Consider the following 18,164-nt stretch of genomic DNA (forward strand, 5'->3'; position numbering starts at 1 on the left):
AGGTTTTAACTAAGCTACAAGCTTTAACTCAATATTCAATCTTATTTATAAGCCTAATAAAATCTTAGTTTGATAAGATTCTATAATCTAAGTAATCGTTATTATTGCGTCAAAACAAAATATTCCGTTTAGAAATTTCGCGTGACAAGTCGAATGAATGATATACAATAATTGTCCACGCTGCAATTGCGTCTTTTCTTCATATATAAACCAAGTTAAATTATAAAACGAAGTAGAAAAATAACCAAGAAATATAATATAACTTAAGCGAATCAGACATTAATGAATATTGGAATTCATATTAAGATACCTTTCTCTCTATCAATATTTTCATCGACATTAAAGTTACATATATTAATAATTTTATATCTTCATTGTTTTATACTAAACATTAATTTAAGGTTCAAATTTATATTGCATATTTGAATAAGATGTAATGTTACGAAAACTTGTTACATAACATTGTTCCATATTGCCAAAATAAGGCAATTTTAGAATTTAAATGTTACTATAAGACAAATTAATCATAGTGTTTCAGAAGTTTTCCTTTTCTATTAAAGGAGATATATGAATATAATATAATAAATGCTTAGATAAAAGAATAAATTAAAATAAAATTATTTGAATAATAACAATTTAAATAGATCACCTGAGTGTCAAAAACAAATCCGGCAAAATGCCGCTTTACTCTTACAAATTTTAAGCGAAGAATGAAACCTCGCTAATTGATTATTTGATCCAATTCCGGCACTTGATGCCGTTCAGATGTGTTGCTCTGTTTGAGAACTCATCTTCTGCAAAATCATAACTACTCTAACCCTGCGCGAAGATATCGGCAGGATGAATTGATTATTTGTCGCCCTCCTGAAATTAATATAAAAGAATTTTATTTGATGCAATATAAAAAGTATAACAGTGGTAAAATTGGCGACACACCTATATCAACAAATGTTGATATGCCTGTGGAATGCGATGCACAGGATCGAGAAATACTCAATTGTCTCTGGACAAAATCCGTTCTTAATGAAAAAAAAAAAACCAAGGAAAAAGGGAGAATAGAAAAACCTAGTTGACACTCACGTGATTCTAAAATATTTTAGAAAAAAACAAGAAAAAAAAACATAACGGTAATAATAATTTTAGAAAAAAAAGGGAAAGCTTCGAAATATATTTAATACAAATTTTTTTAATTAAGAAAATTTATAAATTAAAAGCGCGTATACATGCGTAAAACAACTTATTAAGTGAATTATAATCATTATCTACTGCGTAAAAATGTGCGTACATACGAATAATCTGATTTAGAAATTAAAATAAAACATACACGTGTAAAGAAAGACGAAAGAGCAAGAAAGGATTTTAAAGATTGCCTTTTCCTTCCTCTTTCTTAAGAGACAAGCGTTGATATAAATAAATACCTAAACGAATAAGGAAAGATAGGATATTAATGCGATACAAAATAAATATAATAATCCATGAAAAAGAGAAATCGTTGCTCAGCCTATTAAATTCTGCAAATGTTGTGTTCATACGCCCCCAACATTTGTCTAAGGCGGGGAGTGTTACGTCCGGCAGACTCCACGATTTCCCTTCGTCAGAGGAACAAATAATTTTACAAAAGAAATTCCGTTTCAACGGTCTCCGATAATTTTTATGTGTCTAGGATTAGTCTGTTAGAAACGTAATAACAAACATAGATGGACGAAACGACCAAGTAGATAATTCCGACTCCTTTGAATATTGAGTCAACAAATAATAAATTCTGAAGATAGAAATTCAAAAAACAACCATGGGATCTAAGCAAAGTTTCACGTTTGCTCACAAAAAATGAGCAATAAAGTATCTAAACATAAGCAAAAAATAAATAACCGTTTCCTCCATCTGCAACCCATACCGTAGCGCGTCTAGCACAATAGAAAAAATTATTTATCTCTTAAACCCAAAGGGAAGATAACCTACGCGATAGGTCGGATCCCTTCGATAAAATTGAAAGAATGTGGGAGGAAACAGAGAAACTTTCGACAGATTACTTAACGTATGATTGGGCAAAAAGGAAAAACTATTTCTCCAATAAGAAAACTTAGAATTCACCCACCACACAATCCTGAAAAAGAATCCTACCAATTAGAATATTTGAACCACCTATCTCTGGATCCTCCCCTTGTAAGACTCTATATATATATAATACCAAATCTTGAAGGGAGTCAGTTGTTTTTTATACCAGTTAGTAATAGTAGGCAATAGTAGTCAGTAATGAAAGTACCAGTAATAAGAGTTTAGCAGTCAGTAATAGATAGTCAGTAATAGTAATGGAGAGTAAAGTTTTAGAGTTACGTTTTTAGAGTTAGTTAGTTAGTAATCATGTAGAATCAGTGCGCAAGTAGACTTTAGTGCCGTTCCATCCGGGCAAGAAATCTATTCGATTCCGACAAATTTGCTCGAGAACCAACAATGAGTAAGTCCCACAATCATAATTTCTTTGGTTTTTACGTTACTCATGGTAACATCTCCCTTCCATTTTAATTCTTTAAGACACCCTCCTATTATTTATAAATAATTCTCTCTTAGAGTTTTTTGTCCCCCTTCTTACTCGGTTTGCGGATGCGAGCCTGGCAGCTCGAGAGTCCGACCGGTCGTTCCGGTGCGCGGATTCAGAGACGGTCATTCGAGAGTCCGACCGGCCGTTCCGGTGCGCGGATTCAGAGACTGTTGCTCGAGAATCCGACCGGCCGTTCCGGTGCGCGGATTCAGAGGCTGTTGCTCGAGAGTCCGACCGGGCGTTCCGGTATGCGAATTCCGCCCTTAGTGTTCGAGAGTCCAAACAACAATTCACGGTTTTAATTTTCAAGAGTCTGCACTTTCCTAACCTTCTCTCTCCGAATTACTTAAGATATAATGTAACTCACAAACAAAAAGCTGCCCATTAGTTTTACACTTCCGAAATTTATATTAATAACCTTTGTGTTTTTTTTATTTTATTAATAACCCTTTGTTAAACTTTTAAAACTTTTGTAAACTCAATCGAAAATCTATTTTTATAACCCTTTGCGTATTTTTAAACATTGTAAACTCTTGCGAAATTTATTTAGAACCATTCTTATAATTTAATCTTTATAAATTCATAGCCAACAAATTATGTTAAATCACGACTTCAGCGCTTATTTGTATTTCTTTATATTTTCATTTTTATTTGTTATTAGAATAAATACTTTTGTTAATTTTATGTGAAACTTTATCATTTATTTTAATTAACAACGATCTCGTCTATCCCGAACAAAGACTGCACCTGGTCCGATCCCGAGTTAAAGCGATTCAATTCGTTGACTCGAAACTTGGACCGACGAACGTACGACTCGAAACGGGTTATAGCGGGCCTATCGGCACGTTGACCTATATTTTTGAGTCATAAAAAGTGCGTTCGACCCGAGGCACATACCCTCCTTAAACTGTGTGCCTACGGGAATTCTACACGTTTTGTTACGTTCTTCCCTGCCTTACCTGTTCTCCCTGAGATATCCTTCCTACCGAATAAAGAGTAAAATCCCATAAGGCTGGACGTAACAGAATTAATTCTAAACTATAGGTTAAAAATATAAAAGACTCTACTATGTCAATTTGCTATTATTTTATATTTTCTTAATATTTTTTAGTGCGAAAGAAAAATATAAAACAATTTTTCTCAAGCAAAAGACAAATTAAATTCGTAAATATTAGACTGTTTCAAACTGGTGAAATTCTCTCGAGAGAATTTAGGAAAATAGCCTGAAAAATCGTCGCAAACTTCTGTTATGAACGAGCAATCAAAAATATCATGACCAAGTAATGAGCAAATCTGAAATTAAATTGTTAATAAATCGTAGATAATATGGAGAAATCGATAAATTAGTCAAAGGCGCACGCACATTAAGAAGACGCGGAATATTCCGCGGGACTGTCAAAGAAATAAAGGGCTTCAAAGAGCATAAACTTAAACAAATTGTGAAATACACGAAAAACATCGTGTTTAGGACTTAGGAAATATATATACAAAGAGCGTGAGAGAAAAAAGAAAAAAAGATATGAAGATAAGAATGACGTCAACGACTTGTGGAAATACATTGAAGAATCACATCGAGAAAATTACATCAAGAAAATACAGCGGAAAAGTGCACGACTTTTGTGCGGTTATGGTGCAACGGCAGAAATTCAGTGAAAAAGACACAGAATAGTAAGAAGACCATCAATCTATGTATATGTGCCTAAGAAAAGCACGAAGAAGAAAAGCAGCTAGAAACCATTTCGTATCATTTTATAAATACATTTTTTTTAAACCCTTGAAAAATCTTTGCAATATTACTTCCATTAACATTTGTATAATTATTTAAGTAAAAAGGCTTCCTTTCGATTTCTTTAGAACTTTGATTCTTTTCATAAACATTACATCGACTTAAAACTCGATCATTAAAATACTTATAATCTACTCGTAAAATTTAGCTTCTAGTTATCTTCCTCCTTAAAAAACAAATGTTGAATTGTTTTATGTCATTCAACATGCACACACGTACACACGCGCGTATAAATACAAACACGCACACATTTACACAGATCATGAACAAATCACACGCAACGATTACACATATCTTATTATAGATGCAAACTTAGTCGTTATACATCGGCAAACCGACAGTCTTATCGGAATAATCTTTTTTTTTTCTACACTATAACTGTACAAGGATTATTTACAATTTTAATTGGAGAAGAAACTTCGTAAAAAGAGAGATATAACTCGCACTCGACATTTTGGTGACTAAATACGCTTTTGACGTAAAATTTTGACATAGACAGCTCGTAAATTAATTGTCAAAGCGAGCTTCCTTTTTTCTCTTTTTTTATTTTATATTCAGAACACCTGATTTACGAACCTAAATACTCAAAGGCGAGTTTATCCAATTATCGATGAAGAGCATCCTTTTGAAGCACTAACTTCTCGAGTCGAGCGCAAATGTAGATATATACGTCTCAAATAAGTATGTCGATTATTATACGAAAATATATTAAACACAAAGGGTTGTTTTACGCGCGCGATATTCGATGAAAGTAATAAAAAGAGAATACGTGTAAAAGATTGGTAAGGTGCACTCTCTGATAAAGGACAAGAAGAGAATGAAAGTGAAATAGTATAAAACGCGAAAGTCACATTTTCGTCAGTGTTCAGCTCTTCATTCCTTTGTTTAATGTCTTTTCTTGTCTCTTCGTTCAATTTTATGTAAAGAAAGATCACGAATATATTTCGTTTTTGGATATTTCTTAATATAAAACTGAAAGTAAAACTTTGAAAATATAAATGAAAACTAGAAAGTGTCTTCTATCAGATAATATTTTCATCAGTTATTTCATATTTTGTAATAATTAATATTTTCGCAACATAAGCAATATGTATAACAGCACAATTATATTAGCATTCAGATTGAATTAGATTCGGATCGAATAGACTTTATTTCTTAAAAACTTATTTCTTAAAAACTAAACATTGCACTATATTAATACTGATAGAAACATGAGCAGATCATGTTTCTATCAGTATTAATATAGTGCAATGTTTAGTTTTTAAGAAATAAGAAAGTGCCACTTTGGGAGGCCTATGTCAATATTGGCGACATTTCTCTATTCATAATTATATTCGTGCAAAAGTCCTCTCCTTTTCTTCTTGCCCTTTCTTGCCACAAAATTCATTGTGATAACATTCCTTCCACAATGCATAATTGTTATGCATGTAATAACCCACACATGGCACGTCACACGCGCGCACACACACGCGCAGCCACGTGTGAATCGCGTTCCTGCTGCCAGAGGAGACGCAGTTGATGCGCACAAAAGCCACCTAATAGAGTGTACAATGTCAGTGCAAAATCAACGTCGAAGTATATGTACCATATACATAATTAAAAGCGCCGCTAATCGCATTAGCAGGTATGGCGGAACGCGAGCGAACAGGGAAGGCAATCATTCGCTGCGGCGTTCATATGCGATCGTTGTTAACGCGATTAATCGGATCTCTAACATTCACCTGTGACGGTGAACGAAGATACGGAATAGAAATGCTATACAATATTTACAGCGAGTATTATTTACAAAGAGAAAAGAGCAAGAGATAAACCAAGAAACACTATACAGGAGTATAATACGAAGACAAAGCAACACCACGCTGGGCCAAGAAAACAGAAAGAAAAACATATAAGTAGTGTACTGTACAACGATGTGTGTGTGTGTGTGTGTGTGTGTGTGTGTGTGTGTGTGTGTGTGTGTGTGTGTGTGTGTGTGTGTGTGTGTGTGTGTGTGTGTGTGTGTGTGTGTGTGTGTGTGTGTGTGTGTGTGTGTGTGTGTGTGTATGCGCATATGACATGTACCATCCTCATTGGATGATTGTGTTTTCTGAGAGAACTGAGTCTCTCTGAGTAAATTGCGTGTTCGAGTATCGCTTGACTTTTCGTGTAGTTGGTTTTATTTTTTTTTTTGTTCATCATATGATACCTTGGCACTTCATGCCCTGGTGGATGACACCATAGAGAAGACTACCGCAGTGGTCACAGAAGGTAGGGCTGTTGTAGGTGTGTACCTTGAATTGATGCTTCGTCCGCGTGTCCTGCGTTATTACACCATTACACCGTGCACACACACGCAGATTCTCGGATTTAATGATGAAGATAATGATGATGATAAAGAGGAAAGGAATTGTGGATACATAGTAAGAGCAAATCGGCCATAGATCGCTGGATTTCCCAAAATGTTTAGGTATAACATGATATGTTCGAAACTGAATAACCATCATTTAATTTAATAAAATTTAAAATAGTACTAAATAAGGAATTTCCGGAATCAATTAATTAAATTTACCATAAGATGATCTTCGAAATTGAACACCAAACTGCTTCAAAGATTAATCTTTACACATCTTTACAATCAAACATTAATCCATCCCTCGAATATATTTGAAAAACTCAGAATTTATATTTTAAAAAGTTTTCAATGAATGAGATATCATTTATTCATCTAGTTTTCTTAATTTAATATTTGATTGGCAAGCTGATATCGGCGTTGAGTTTTAAGAAGCTTAAAATCGATAAAACCGCGGTTTATAAAATAAAATTTGCACATACAAAGTCAAATTAATAAAATAAACTATTAAAAAATTTATATATTAAATATATGATATACATATAATTTATATCATATATTTAATAAAATAATTTCAGATGAAAAATAAATAAAACTACCTCAATAGTAAATTAAATAATAATTTTTCTGTGATTAAAACAAATATTAGCGAAAAATTAAATCATTTTGTTTTTAATAAATTTTATCTATATATTTTAAAATTTAGTTTTAAATACTTAGTACCATCTCATTTTTTAATAAGTAAATTAATAAAATCATAACAATTGTATGACTGGAACATTGTAGAAATACGTGTATGGCAATCAAAATGATAAATAAGTTTGTTAATTTATAACAATAATGTAAGTAGAAAATAAGACTTTAAAAAAGTAATTAAAGATCATTAATTATATGTATATATTTCTTTTCTTTTTTTGCAAAATGTATTGCAATTACAATATAACTATAAAACATTATTAGTATATATTTACATGATACTTTATATAATTACATTCTGTAAATGTTTTACTGTAAAACATAATGCTCGATGTTTACCTCGTAAATAAGTATAGTTCTTACGTACTAGTTCGTTGTTGCGAAAAGTTTAAGTCGGTAAGAATAAGGAATGTTCCTCGAAATAGAAAGATTAGATGTTATAATTACGTTAAAATAAACTTTAATAAAACGAAACATCGTTTTTCAAATTGAAAATATTAATCTTTCCAAGTCAGTTAAACTCTTGCTCAAGCTTTAAAAATGTTTCTCCATAAGAAGTTTTCTAATCTAGTTTATTCTTGCGAAATGGAAGTAAAGTACTACTTTAAAAATGTCGTAATATGTCTGCAAACTCTTTAAAGTTGGGCGATAAAACATATGTTTTTTTTATTTTTCATTAGTTATCATATTACATTAATGGTCAAACATCGCGTTTAAGACTGACAGTAATTTAAAATATCAACAGTATTTTCAAAATTGCGATACATAATACAAAGTTACGCGATAATGCTTAAATCCAAATATCAAACTGCAGCTGGCAACCAGCGTTCGACAACTTTTCGAAACCGACTACTATCGCTGCTTCCTAAATAACATTCGAGGGTAAATATAGTGGAAATCGAAACAAGCTCGCACAGGAAGTTTCGCGGAATTTAGCGATTGTCGCGAATCCGGCATGCAACCGGTGCATTAAGCCTTCCGGCGCTTTTGGTCACTGCGGAAACGGGTACCTTCGCTTCGCCGAGAGGCGTGAGGTTTCGTCGGTCGAAGCGCAAACTCGATTAGTCCGTTCCTCAGAGCTCATTATTCGTAACCACACTGTCATTAGAAATTACGCGACTGTCCAACCGAAGCACCGTCAAACGGAGAGTGATATCGCCGTTCTTCTTAATCAGCAGCAACACAGTAAAGGATGAAAAATTGTCACCGTGATAACTAAAGTACTTACACATTATAATCACTTACAGGTGTTGCTCTTTACTAGACTGAATCTACACTTAACATCAAATTGTTTATTCCTGTTTTTATTTTTAAGTATCTATATACATACATTATATGTATACAATATGATAAGCAGAAATAAATTATAACGTGAGCAAATAATATAATTAATAAGTTTCTTAATTTTCTATGAAACTGTAATAAATAAATTTTATATAACAATAGTGCAAAAATATTTATATTCAATAGAATTATAAACAGTTTAATGTCACATTATTTAGTTTTCATAAACGTGAATGTTTTAGCTATTGTTAAAATTTATAAATTGCTCCATTCAAGTATTACCAAAAAGTGTCTGAACTGTCTATAATTATGCGAAAATAACTTATAAAAGATTAAATTTTCTTTCTTCTAGATGAAAAATTTAGATTCTAAAGATTCGATTCAGATATGTGCATTGTCAGATAGATTTGCAAGGTAATATCATATATTGTGAAACGTTAATGCGCCGATACTATATTCAATAAAGCTGATATTGTATACATACACATATATGTATATATATACACACATATATGCATGCATTTTATATTTATATATATATATATATATAATATATATAAATATACATATGTATACATATACATATATAATATATATATAAAAAATTTAATATCAAAACTTACTATTAACTAAAGTAATTTTTATTATAAAATTTTCTTTGTGTAGAAATACTTCGCTGATTCTATTCCCAAGTATGTAAACTTCTTGTATACAGAAAGGATAAAGAAAAAGATCTATCGCTCGCTTACATGTACGCGTTTTTTCTTCTTTGTTGCAGCCGGTGTTCAACAATAAAAATGCATTATGCGCCTTACGGGGAAATCCACGATCGCCGATATTCGCGCGGATCAATAGGCGCGGGAAGGATTACCTTTGAAGCGCAGAAGCACATAAAAGGAAGAATAAGAAATCAATGTCCAGGATCAAAGGAAGAACAGCGGGGACTCTCGATTAGTTCGTCGGAAATTCCCAAAGATAAGTAACATTTTTTTCCAGGCGCGACAAGGGGAAAAACGTTAGCGGCTCGAATATCGCAGTCTTTCTCGATATCATCGTTAAAGCTTTGTGACTGTGAACCGCAGCAGGGTATCGTCCTCGGTCGACATTCTTAACTGTAGGGGAAAACTGTGGGGTGTATTTAACCCTGCTAACAAACAGTTTACTTTTTTCTTTCTAATATTAATGTTGTCGTTTAAAACTTTGGCGTTGTAAAACTAAAATAACTGGGCATCAAAGTCAAACTGAGGATGTGATATATCTCATGTTACATCATATTCATTATTCGTTCAAAGTATATTTTATCATCGGGGAAGTTTTATCGGTTTCCTGAGTTCCGCTAAATGGTAAAAAAAGAAATAATTCTGTTTTTATGAAAATTGTTTCGAGCCGGAAACGTATTGCTCTCCCAGGCGAGTACATCGGAAAAACCCAATGTATTTATTCGTTACGTACGTATTTGATCGCTTCGATGATAGTTGCGCGTATGTGATTACAAGCGTGGTTAAACGAAGCGTAAAAAGAACGCGGTGGCTTAGGCCAGTAGGCAGTGAGCGCGGTGCGAGACAAGTATGAAAAAAGAACGTAGCTCTTTAGCCCCCGGGTATGGTTGTTCTTCCCATCTTTCCCTTCTTTTTACCCCAGCCAAGGATCTTCTTATCTCATTATCCTTTTATCTCTCGGCGTTCTGATCTCGTTAACTTATTGCTCTCTTAAGCGACAGAGGATTAAGTCCTGTCAGCCAAGTGATAAAAAGGATACAACGGTTATCTAGTGCGTATTGCGATAAATTTCACTATATTCTCACAGAAACATTATCTTTCGTATCTCAGTAGTAAAGAAATAACACAATATCTGTATCTTGAAGTTTTTATCACCTCAATATTAAAATTTTTATAACAAAACATAAGTTGTATTAAATCAGTTGTTCTCTTTTTATGAACAAAAACGCTGAGATCTTACACAGAAAGAATACTGAATGAAGTATCTAAAAATTGAGTTAGATGTAAAAATGATTTTGTTTGGCCGTTATAGTAATTATGTAGGTAATTTAAGCATGATAAATAATATTGCAAAAAGTTTTGATATTCTAACAACTATTGTTTCAACATCTTGTATAATTATTTTTATGATCTACGAAAATTATTTTCAAATCTGTATCTATACATAGAGCTATAAATTTTTAGGTATTTATCTTTTAGATAATTAGTAAAACCGTTCTTTTCGCATATTAATAAACTGAGAACTCAATTCAAACATAATACAAATAAAAATAAATAAAATATTATTTAAAAAAATATATTTAACATGTGTTGTAAATTATCTAATTAAAAATAGGCACTATAGATTTGTTAATTTTATAATATTTCATTATCCTTTTCGGTATCTGACAAAATACCTTATATCTCCATAAAATAATTTTATTTTTGTACAACTTATTAAATAAATATAGGAATTATATTATATTTCCGAAGACGGGCTCTCTTCATAATTTTATAGCTCAATCAATACTTTTCCGTTCTCATTAATAGCTTTAAATAAGTATGCCAGCAATCCTCTATAACAAGGTGAATTTCTCTACAGTATTCTCGCAAATGATGATGTGGATGTGTAACATTACAATTTACAAAAGACCCTACTACTGACTGTGTCTTAATTAATCCGCTTTTATTAATGAGCGTCAAGTTAAGCAAAGGCTATCTTCTTACAGGTAGATTGACTGAACGAATTACTGATGCGCGCTATATATGCGTTATTATTATCCATTTACAAGGTGACGATGCGCGATTTATCGCAGCCTTCGAAAATGACCTCGATATTGATTATATGTGTTACCGCTCTTCCCCAACCCTTTTAGTACCTTACGACGACGGGACAGTGGACGATGTTTCACACGCGTTTAGCAGCGGCCGTGCAGCAGCCAATTAGCGCACACTCAGTTGAACGCCACACTTGTAAAACGCCGTCACGTACCTCATTCTCCCAAGTTCACACGCGGAACTCTCTTTTGCGGTTCAAACTAATGTAATGAAAATTCCAACGCCATGTAGACGCATTCTTTTTTCTTTATTCCTTCATTATTGTCGTTCAAATGTAGTTCAAGGGTTGCTACAACATACAGAAAGAATTCGAGTATATTCTGCTAATTTTAACCAGTTTTCTCAACTAATATACTTCTTTTTATTAATAAATGTTTATTGCAAGTAGACAAACAAATCGAGAAAAATGTACGTTGTACAATAAAAAAAAACAAAGAGCACGCGCGCGCATCGTGTGTGTGTGTGTGTGTGTGTGTGTGTGTGTGTGTGTGTGTGTGTGTGTGTGTGTGTGTGTGTGTGTGTGTGTGTGTGTGTGTGTGTGTGTGTGTGTGTGTGTGTGTGTGTGTGTGTGTGTGTAAAAGTTTATTTTTATTTTCTTTTTCTTATAAACGTAACTCTCCTACCGATAGTTTATCGTTTGTATTTTGATGAATTTTATAACAAATTATATTTTATCATAATTTTGTCACAAAGTTCCATATTAATTCTCAAGAAAAATTAGTAATTTTATCAAGTTTTTATTATCACGGCAGTATAATCAAATAATCTCGTTTCAGCCATATTTCTCATGACATTACGAAAATGATGATAAACGACTTGGTTTTAGACTTAAATTATCATAGATTTTATACAGATATTAATTTTCACAAAGCGTCGTTGCGATTTTCTGTCATTTGTAAAAGACAAATTTGTGACCTATAACTTACGCAAAAAATATCCTACATCATTATCTATCACAGACTAAAAATGTCTTTATTATAAAAATAATGTCTTTTTATTAAAATGGCATAATGATATTTGATACATTGGTGAAATTTTTCTTTTTTTACGAAGTTTGACTTTTTAAGTATCAAAGAGCTATGATGATGAGTTACGTGCCTACTCGAAGCATGGGGCTTTAAAAGCTAACATGTCAAACAGTTATTTGACTCTCCTAGCCAGCTTGACCAGCCCTCAAGCCACTCTCAGTGACCTATTTCTGGTATAAAGAGACTTTTGTTATACTTCTAATGTTTTGACCCGTCCTCGGACCATTATTAGTGCAAAAGTAACAAAAAACTTAACCAAAACAGCGTTTAAAGGAGACAAATTAACATTGCGTTCAAAAATTCAAAAATTTCAAAAGTTTTAAAAAAGATATAGCTGAAAGCTCTTTGCTATTATTAAAAAAAATAAAATTTTATCCAAATTTTTTACTTATACTAAACATGTTTTATATGTATATAAGAGTAAAGTTTTTCAATTTTCTAAAACACGTAAAGTTAGTAACGCAAATGAAAATTTTAAAAAATATAGAATATTTAATAAATAATACAATTATAATGCAATTAACATTATTATTAAATTCCATATAGCGCATCTTACACTCATGAAATTTATCAAGATTAAAGTTTTAGACAAATCGTTCATATGTGAGATCTAGGTCGCGGAAGCTCATACTCATCAAAAACTTGTGAGAGAAAAACCTTGGCTGAAGACAAAAGGAAGAAAAGGTGAGATAATCTGCGCATTAAGAAGGGTATGAAGAGAAGAGAGACATATTTGGCATTAAATATAATTTCAGTACTCACGTCCGAGTCTGCGCCTTTGTCAGCTCCCGGACACGTAAAGGTCACGTATTCGTGACATCGTTTGTGAACGACGAAACTACAGACTGAAACACGAAAAATGTCCCTTTTCCAGTTTTCCATCTCGAAAGCACATCTTGAACAAATAAAGAGCCGTTCAGATTCTTCTTACCTTGGCACTGATATCCCTGTTTTCCGAAGCCCCTGTAACAACAAACAAGATAACTTATTAGCAGATATACCTTAATTTAAAAAATAGATCACATATCATGAGCAATTGCTAACAATTCATATTTATAAATATAAATCAAAGATAAGAGAAGTCAAGGGAAGAAGCCACTTTGATTATAATTTCTTCATAAATCGGAAATTAACTAATCTGACGTATAAATGTGTGCTAGACTTACATACGAAAAGCACTGATTATAAAGACAAATTCCAATATTAATAAGGATCAGTAAAGATTTGTAAGAATATAAAAAGGTAAATTGTTAAATATGCTTTTAATAGTATTTGATTTGATAACGTTAAATTTAAAAGGCTAAACTCTAGCATTATAAAAATAAGAAATAAGTTGCTTCCCAAAAACCAATTAATATTTTATCACATTTTTATGTTTTTATAATTTAAACTTGACTGTCTACTATACATAAGCAAAGAATGCAAGTTTCTATTATTTCATGTTATTTAAATGGTTGTGACATCTTTTTTCATAGCAGGTAACATCTTACCCATATGTATATACGTTTGGGGAAAATACCAGTTTTGCAAGATTTAATTTTTTTTCCTAAAAAATTTGGAATATTAAAAATGTAATTATTTTATTTGCATGAATAAATAAAGATCACAAAAATGTTAATTTTTTTGTAACTTGATGCTATAATAAAACTATTTCAACAAAAAGTCCTAAAGTGTGGCATCTTCCCAAATCATCTTGCTCGAAAGTTTTGTAAATATCTCTGAAATTTGAATAATTTGAAATCAATTTCAAATGAGTATTTTTGGAATTCCGAGAAATTTCCATAAATAGAAATCTAGTCGGATCCGGAATACCATGGTTGGACCCTAAGGGTTAATAAAAACTGAAATGGATATTACGTTCAGATTATAATGAAATTTGGCACAGTCATATAGCACAATGTAATTTTCGTTTCGCGAATGGAACGGTAATTGCACGAGCGATTTATGTGCCGAGAAGAAGCTCGTGTGATTGTCGGTTTTACCAAAATAATTTCAACGTCACCTAAGTGCCTCGAATTAAGCGCGGTTGCTAATACCGTAACGTGATACTTATGGCGTCGCAAACAGTAATTATATATATGAGTGGTATATATACCTTTTGGTCACAGATTACATTTGCATTTCTTGTGACACAATTCTGTAACTCATATTTTTCGAAAAGTGCAATAAAGTTTACATCAACATTATTTTCATGGATTACAAAGATAACAATTTAAATGTATTATTAGTCCAAAATAAAAGAAACATTATAATAATTAATAGCACAATTTTATTTAAAAATAAAAATTTATTCAATTTTTATTTTAAGAGAAAAAAGATATAAAAGAAGAAAAAAGAAATAAAAAAGAGCGAGAAAAAATCGGAACTTTATACATAATATTAAAGAATAAACTTATATATTTGTAATATTTAGAAAAAGTATCTATTGATTGAGAAACTTGAAAAGAAAAAAATGAGTTGTGTAATTAACATAAGTTTTATCTTTTACACATTTCTTTTTAACCTTTTTTTTTAGTTGAGCTCTTCGATTATTTTAATATCTTAATCAACTGAGTTTTGTTGAGTTCATTTTAAGATATTAATATTCACATCATACGGTGATGTAAATAATTCATTTCTGTCACTACCATTGGGTTCGTTAATTAGTGCAAGTATCCTTTTACGTAAATACGATTTAAGAGTTAAGCTCTTCCAAAATTAAATAACGCATTTACCGCGTCGAAGTGTCTGGAATGGACAATAAAGCAAAGAGATAAATGGTGCGGAAAGATTTGTGAGAATCTAGGAATGAGAATTCTGCCCTCTCGTTCTATATGAGGGATTCTCTAATCTACATCGGAGTAGAACGAGACCTTTATAGCCTAACGAGTCACCGATTAACTTTCATGGCGAAATTCACCTAAAGGATTCTCGAAATGGCGATTTTATCATTCGAAATGGTCTTTCTCCTATCCTTCGAGGTAGGCTATTTCAAGTTTCATGGTTTCTCAGTACTAAAGGAAGATACTTCTTTCTTGAGAATCACCAATCACGATAACTCTCTGCGACCCTTGAAAACAGTTACCTATCATGCAGGAAACGGAATTTTAATGGCACTTCACGTTCCTGCTAATTCCTTCTGATTACTTCGACGTTCGTTCAGAATTCCATTTTCTTCGTTGATCTTGCACAACTTCGACGTACATAATTACTGAGATTTTAACCTATCGGAGCACAGTGGAACAAGTCATCTTGAAATTGGATATAAATGGTAATTCAAAAGATTGACAGGTAAAAAGAAGTTTGTAATCACATCTCCGGAAATCACTTTTATATCCGGGAAGATTTCATATTTTACGTGAAAAGTATAATTCAATGTTAAAACATTGACTATATTGTGCACTAAGTTTTACATTGACTCACATAACTTTTTGTATTTTTCTTAGTTTTTAAACATTGTTCTAATTTATTTTAATTATTTTATTTTTTTTTGTTTTTAAACAAGTCCTAGTTTATTTTATGCTTTTTTAATAAACGCAAAGTAAAAAAATGCGTTCTACATTGTCTTTATTTTTTAATTTTATATTTCATATTTTCACATTTTCGGGGGATATTCAGTATATTTTTATAAAAATGTTGAACTAAACATCGAAATTGATCATGGCTTAAAATAAAATTGAAATGTATCTGGATGAAATTTCAATGTGAATATCAAGATGTTATTTATGTAAATAGCAAAATTGTAACATTAATCTCATTAATTATGCACTAAGTTTCACTCACATAGCCCTTTTTGTATTTTTCGTTGTTTTTATACTCCAATACTGTACAAAATGCAAAATTGTGTAAAGTTTCTTCATAATATTATTTATGCATGCACAAAATAAATGTATAAACTTTTTAATCTTTTTTTACTGTTAGTTTTACTTTTAACATTTATAATCCAAAGTTTTTATATCTTTTATTCTTTTATTATAAGAAATTCGATATATTCTATATGTATATTCGTGGACAAATTACATATTGTTTAGCTATATTTAAGCAAATTGTCACAAAAATTTCGTTATACTAGTATTTGTTATAATTGATATTTCACTGCAGTCGCGTAATTTTTGGACAGCTGATATACACGTAGTTCATAAGTGATGTGTGGAGTTTACAGATCGCGCAATATCAACTTCATACAATCTGTATCGTACATATTTTCTGCAATACAGCGATGCACGATCCTACAGCACGCGCTACACAATGCGCGCAAATATTTACAATGTCAAGTAGATGCGCTAGTCACCTGGTCTCCACGAGTTCCATTTCTCTGTTTGAAAAGTTCTATGTGTAGACGAATTACATAGCAGCTAATTATGTTGCAGTGTGTGTCAAATATAATAAACTTTAACTTAATAATGTTATTAATTATAAATTCTCATTATTCATTAAATTAAGTCAATTTATCAATAGTCAATTATCAAACTCAGTTTATATGCAAAGTATTTCGAAAAAATCAAAAAAACATTTTGAAATATATCACTCATTTATTACACAGTGACATAAAAAATTGTTGTTTTCGATTTGTTTGCAAAAAAAAATTTTAATGAAAATTTACTAAATAAAGAACTATGCCTTAAATAATAGTCTTATTCCTTTATTACCCTAAAATCTGCTACTTATAAAAGTAGCAGAAGAAGATCGTCAATATTGGCATAGACTTCGTAAAGCGGATATCCTCTTATTCGTTATTAAAACAAAACATTACTTAACACTAATAAAAACTATTTAAATAATTTTAAAAATATAAATCCAGACATTCATAATTTTTCCAAAAATTAAGTAAGTTACACATAAAAAATGTCACAAAAAATTCAATATTATATAAAGATTTGGTAGTAGATATACTATTAATATTAGATCATTTTTTTTACTTACATGTTTGTAGCTTCCTAAAACTTTTCTCAACTTTTTATTTATATATTTTCCTCCTTTATATTTTTCTTATAATGCCGTATAAAAATAAAAACATTGGCAAACATGAACATAAAATCGTTGTGGAACGTTAATCGATACATCATTTCTTTGTTACTGAAAACAAATCATAAATGTGTAATCTGTTTCTTTTCATAATATAATTTTATTTCATAAACTGTCTATTTTTCTTAAGTAAATTATTTTTATTTTCATTTTTTAGTTCTTAAATTGCTTTTATTTTTAAACGTTCATTTTTTAAAGTAAATTTTGTCATTTAAATAATATATAGAATATATTTGATATTCTATTACTTAATTCATATTTTATTACTTAGTTCATCAATTTATTTTGTAGTTTACTACGGATCTGAATACTACGGCTCTACAGAGTCTGAATTTCGCCATTACTGTCTATACTATACTGTCTGCAATTTTGAGATTCGATTTCTCAGATGTTTATTCTTTATTATGTCGTGAAAACAATAATTATTACAAAATATAAAACAGTATTATAAAAGCTGCTGCACCATCTGACTCTTTCTAGTAGAAGACTCTTTCTAGTTTATATTTATGTTTTCACAGTTTTGTTTTTATGTCTTAAGAAATATTATCGACAAACACAATAATAGAATAGTATTGATATCATTCAACTATAAAATAAACTCAAGCCAGTTTTATTTTAACGTGTTTACATTTTCATTATTGTTATTTTTTAATTATTAAATATTTAATCCCCCTTTTCTAAT

At 31.1% G+C, this 18,164-nt stretch overlaps 1 protein-coding gene across 1 annotated transcript in view; it reads right to left on the minus strand.

Annotated features, from left to right (window-relative positions):
- Window positions 1-18,164, minus strand: part of LOC105833362 (protein kinase C, brain isozyme) — a 96,400-nt gene that overhangs the window by 34,135 nt on the left and 44,101 nt on the right. Inside the window, exons 2-3 of the mRNA XM_012675057.3 lie at window positions 13,410-13,441; window positions 13,241-13,323 (exon numbers count right to left, since the gene is read on the minus strand). Coding sequence (XP_012530511.1) covers window positions 13,241-13,323; window positions 13,410-13,441 — 115 coding nt within the window. The remainder of the gene's footprint in view (window positions 1-13,240; window positions 13,324-13,409; window positions 13,442-18,164) is intronic.

This window comes from Monomorium pharaonis, chromosome 2 (assembly GCF_013373865.1).
Source record: "Monomorium pharaonis isolate MP-MQ-018 chromosome 2, ASM1337386v2, whole genome shotgun sequence".
Lineage (NCBI taxonomy): Eukaryota > Metazoa > Arthropoda > Insecta > Hymenoptera > Formicidae > Monomorium > Monomorium pharaonis.